Here is a 5,545-nt window from a genome sequence, read left to right as displayed (position 1 = left end):
GGGGACATCTAATTCAGCACAATTTAGGCCCAAGTATTTGCAAAGTGGGAGACACCCAGTAAATGTTAATTATGGGACCAGATATCCTGTCAACCCTTAACCCACCTAAGAAGGAGACAAAGAAATACACAGTGTGAATCCTACAGGGCCTTTCCTTTGTGGCTATGAGAATTTATATGCTGTACACAGTAAAAAAAAAAAAGCATAAGGAAAGTCTGTGCTACAGGAAGATTTTCCCAAGAGCTCAGCTTCCAATAGTTCCTAATTAGGGATGGGCAACCTTGTCTTTTATTCTGTCCCACAGTCATTCCAGGAAATTAGTATCTGTGCCCTGAGCCTATAAAAGGATTGCCGACAAAGTGAGATCTAAGGGGGCAAAGGCCTCATAAGTCTGCCCCATAAGAGTGGTTGGGGAAGAAATCCCTCTAGGGCAGGCCTCCACAACCTCGAGGGCCAATTCTGACGCCAGTGTGCTTGCAGCCTGCCAAGCCAAAGGATTTTGGGTAGCCCTCAAAAAATGTAGAGAGAATATAAAACAGGCCTGCCCTACATTCAGGCCTGAGGGATGCGGGACCCAAGGCCATATGTTGTGCAGGCCTGCTCTAGGGCCAGCATTCTCAATAAAAGACCTAGAGAAGTAGGATCTCCTTACTTGGTGGTAAACCTCAATCGACAAAGCTGTTTTCAGACTGAAGATGATTACAATATATTTGGGAAAAATTCCTTTTAGCCTAAAGTCACTTTGAGGAATAAGACAGAAAGTAATTGGGAAGAGCTCACACTTACTGATGTGTCCATTAAGCTGAAACTGGATTAAGGAAAAACTTTCTAAGATAACTAATTATCTGTGCCAATCCCAACAAGTACTGGAGTTTGGGGAGAAAGAAGGCTGGAAATCTGAAGAGGAAGAAAAAGGTTTGGAATAGCTATGGGAAAGTGGATAAGAGTCTGCTTCAGATGTGGGGTTTCCCTTTAAATTCAGTTCTTTAATTTTAAATAAAGTAGTATATATCTGGCAATAATCCTAGGGGTGTATTTATGGCTTCTCAATATTTATTACTTGGCATTTCCTAAGTGCTGTGCTGTTGCTAAAAGTCATTTCATATTTACTACATAGACAAGTTTTCTTTATTTAGTATTAAATTATGTATTTGTTCTGGAGAACACCCTTTCCTCAATGATTACTCTCCTAAATGTTCTGTCCAGTATGAATTCTCTGATGATGAGTAAGCTGGGCCCTCAGGCGGAAGGCCATCTCACATTCATTACACTCATAGGGTTTCTCACCAGTATGAATTCTCTTATGCCGAGTAAGGTGTGTGCTCAAGCGGAAAGCCCTCCCACATTCATTACATTCGTAACGTTTCTCTCCAGTGTGAATTCTGTGATGCCGATTTCGTTCTGTCCTTTGACTAAACGCCTTCCCACATACATTACATTCATATGGTTTCTCCCCAGTATGAATTATGTGATGTTGAGTAAGCTGTGTTCTCAAGCGGAAGGCCTTCCCACATTCATTACACTCAAAGGGTTTCTCACCACTGTGAATTGACAGATGTTCAGTAAGATGTGTCTTCTGCCGGAAGGCCTTCCCACACTCACTACATTCAAAGCGTTTTTCACCAGTATGAACTGTCTGATGTTCATTAAGACGTGTCTTTAAGCGAAAGGCTTTCCCACATTCATTACATTCATAAGGTTTCTTTCCAGTATGAATTCTATGATGTCGAGTAAGCTGTGTACTCAGACGGAAAGCTTTCCCACATTCATTACATTCATAAGGTTTCTCACCAGTATGAATTCTATGATGTCGAATAAGATCTGCTCTCTGACTAAAGGCACTCTCACATTCATTACATTCATATTGTTTTTTTCCAGTATGAACTGCCTGATGTTGAGCAAGTCCTGTGCTCTGGCGAAAGGCCTTCCCACATTCATTACACTCATAAGGTTTTTCACCAGTATGAATCCTATAATGTTGAGTAAGAACTGCCCTTTGAACAAAGGTTTTTCCACATTCATTACACTTGAAACGTTTTTCTCCAGTATGAATTTTCTGATGTTGAGTAAGGTATGCATTCTTACGGAAGGTCTTCCCACATTCATTACATTCATAAGGCTTTTCTCCACTATGGACTGTCTGATGTTGAATAAGCTGTGAATTCAGGCAGAAAGCCTTTCCACATTCATTACACCCATAGGATTTTTTTCCAGTATGAATTTTATGATGTTGAGTGAGTTCTATTCTCAGGCGGAAGGACTTTCCACATTCATTACATTCATAAGGCTTCTCTCCAGTATGAATAGTCTGATGCTGAGTTAACTGTGAGTTCTGACGGAAAGCCTTCCCACATTCATTGCATTCATAAGGTTTTTCTCCAGAATGAATTCTATAATGTTGAATAAGTTGTGATCTCAGGCGGAAGGCTTTTTTACACTCATTACACTCATAATGTTTCTCTCCAGTATGGATTGTCTGGTGTTGAGTAAGTCCTGTGCTCTGGCGGAAAGCTCTCCCACACTGATTACATTCATAAGGCTTCTCCCCACTATGGATTGTCTGATGGCGAATAAGCTGTGAACTGAGTCGGAAGACCTTTCCACATTCATTACATTTATAAGGTTTCTTTCCAGTATGAATATTATGATGCTGGGTAAGTTCTATTCTCAGGCGGAAGGTCTTCCCACATTCATTACATTCATAGGGTTTCTCTCCAGTATGAATTGTCTGATGTTGAATAAGCTGTGAGTTCTGGCGGAAGGCCTTCCCACACTCATTGCATTCATAAGGTTTCTCACCAGTATGAATTCTATAATGTTGAATAAGTTGTGTTCTCAGGCGGAAGGCCTTCTCACACTCATCACACTTATAACATTTCTCTCCAGTATGGATTGTCTGGTGTTGAGTAAGTCCTGTGCTCTGGCGGAAAGCTCTCCCACACTGATTACATTCATAAGGCTTCTCCCCACTGTGCATTGTCTGATGCTGGATAAGTTGTGAACTGAGTCGGAAGACCTTTCCACATTCATTACATTTATAAGGTTTCTTTCCAGTATGGATTTTATTATGCTGAGTAAGTTCTATTCTCAGGCGGAAGGTCTTCCCACATTCATCACATTCATAAGGTTTTTCTCCAGTATGAATTGTCCGATGTTGAATAAGCTGTGAGTTCTGGCGGAATGTCTTCCCACATTCATTGCATTCATAAGGTTTTTCTCCAGTGTGAATTCTATAATGCTGAATAAGTTGTGATCTCAGGCGAAAGGCTTTTTTACACTCATTACATTCATAATATTTCTCTCCTGTATGAATTGTCTGGTGTTGAGTAAGTCCAGTGCTCTGTCGGAAAGTCTTCCCACATACATCACATTGATAAGGTTTCTCTCCAGTATGTATTCTATGATGTTGAATAAGACTGACCCTTTGGCTGAAGGCTTTATTGCATTCATTACAATGATACCATTTTTCTCCATTTTGTAGCCTGAGGTTTTCAGTAAAGTACAAATTAAAGCATCTCCCAAATTCATTATACTTGGAAAATACCTTCTCTGAATATGTTTTCTTACATTTTCTTAATTTTTTAGATTGTTTCATGCCCTTTTTTTCGGCCTGATGTTTACAAAGATTTGTTTTTAGAGGTATTTGTTGTGCCCAAAAAATGTGCCCTCGAGTGAAGGTTCTATAACATTTATTATATTTGTGGCTTCTAGATTTATTTGTAGGTTTCTTTTTGGTAATTTTTTCTTTTTGAGAAAGTTTTCCTTCATTGCTCTGATGCCTCTCTAATGTGGCATCACAATCCCAGGATTTTTTTAATCTAGAAAAACAGTGATTCTTTTTTGTGCCTCTTTCCTGCAATAAATCTTTTACTGAAATGCCCAGCTTCAGAAGTGACTTCTCGGTTTCTGGAGTAGCCTCCCAATCTGAAATGAGATAAAAAACAATGTAAATGTCTTCTTTGTTATTCTTGGTATACACATACGTAGTATTCTCTGCATTTTGTATTCTCTGTATCCCCCATCAGGAAAAATTATTTTCTAAGTCTCTTTTCCATTAAACTGCTTTTTATTTTTCTTAGCATTCCTTATCAAATAAGAAGCCTCAGAAGCAGTTTATGTTCTTCAATTTATCAAAGATTATGGTTCTGGGTTTTATTTAGTCCCTTCCACTTTTTTGCTTTTGAATCAGTAATAAATATTTTGATTACTACTTTACAATATAATTTTGAGATTTTGTAATCCAAGATCCCCTTTAGTCATTATTTACATTGACATTCTTAAAAACTTTCACCTCCATATGAATTGTTATTTTTCTACCTAAATATAAAAGTATTTGCTTGGTAATTTAAATCATCAGATCTGCAGATTAATTTAGAAGCACTGCCATTTGCATTATGCTGGCATGTCCCATCCATAAACATTTAATTGTTTTCTAATTATTTCTTTTTTTTTACTCCTAATTATAAATTTTATATATGTCTTGATGAGTTTACTTATTGATATAGGCTTTTTTAACTTAATTTACATATTCCAGATGTTACTATTTGCAGATAACAACATCAAGCCCCAGATACTGCAGAGCCTCTTAGAAGAGATATGTAATATTTCAAGAGAGTTTGGCCTATACATCCATACAGGAAAGACCAAATAGATGAAGAATTCTGTTGACCAGACTTCAACATCTACTGTGTTCCACTGATACCTTTGTGATGTTGGGAGAACCTGTTAAGTAAACATTTGCAAGGACAGGAATAAAAGTTGAAATGGATGGACTGGGATGGATGGGTTGTGATCTATTAGAGGGAACTCCCAAAAGCAACCTGGCAGAAACTAGACCAACACCTCACACTGTGTACCATAACAATCTCCAAATGAATACATGACTTTAACTGAAAAAGTCACATCATAAGCAAATTAGAGGAACAAGAATGGAGTGACCTTGTTAAGCTATGGAGAAGAAAATACCACATAAGGGTGAGTGAGGATGACAGATGATAAAATAGATAATTTTGATTTAAATAAAACCGAAAAGCTTCCTTGTAAACAAAATACATGCAGATAAAGTCAGAAGGAAATAGTTAACTGAGAAAAAATCTCTGCAGTAAATTTCTTTGATAAAGATTTAAGATATAAAGAACAAATTCAAATATATAAAAGTAAGAGCCATTCTATAATAGACAATCATCAAAAGACATGAACAGGCAATTGCCCCAAAAGACCAAACTATCAAGAACCCTATCAAAAAATGCTCCATATCTTAAATAATTGGAAAAATATAAATTTAAAGACCTCTGAAGCTACATCTCACACTCATCAAGTAGGAAGGCTGACAATTGTCAGTTGTTGGAGAGGCTGGAGGAGAACAGGTACATTGATGCATCGAGAAGCACAGCTGTGAAACCATCTGCCATTCTGAAACTCTATTTGGCCCTACAGCCAGAAAGTCATTAAAATACACACAATCCTCTAACCCAGTAATTGCACTATTTGGTTTATATCACAAAGAAGTCAAAGAAAGAGAAAGGACCCATATGTACAAAAAAAT

At 37.7% G+C, this 5,545-nt stretch overlaps 1 protein-coding gene across 1 annotated transcript in view; it reads right to left on the bottom strand.

Moving 5' to 3' along the window:
• Window positions 1-1,105: 1,105 nt before the first annotated feature.
• LOC110203601 (uncharacterized) overlaps window positions 1,106-5,545 on the bottom strand; it is a 38,528-nt gene continuing 34,088 nt past the window's right edge. Inside the window, exon 5 of the mRNA XM_078154512.1 lies at window positions 1,106-3,924. Coding sequence (XP_078010638.1) covers window positions 1,190-3,924 — 2,735 coding nt within the window. The 3' untranslated portion in view covers window positions 1,106-1,189. The remainder of the gene's footprint in view (window positions 3,925-5,545) is intronic.

Source organism: Phascolarctos cinereus, unplaced genomic scaffold (assembly GCF_003287225.1).
Source record: "Phascolarctos cinereus isolate Bilbo 61053 unplaced genomic scaffold, phaCin_HiC Scaffold_4;HRSCAF=312, whole genome shotgun sequence".
NCBI classification, from domain to species: domain Eukaryota; kingdom Metazoa; phylum Chordata; class Mammalia; order Diprotodontia; family Phascolarctidae; genus Phascolarctos; species Phascolarctos cinereus.
The sequence above is the reverse complement of the archived record's forward strand: the minus strand, read 5'-3'. Positions and strand labels throughout refer to the sequence as shown.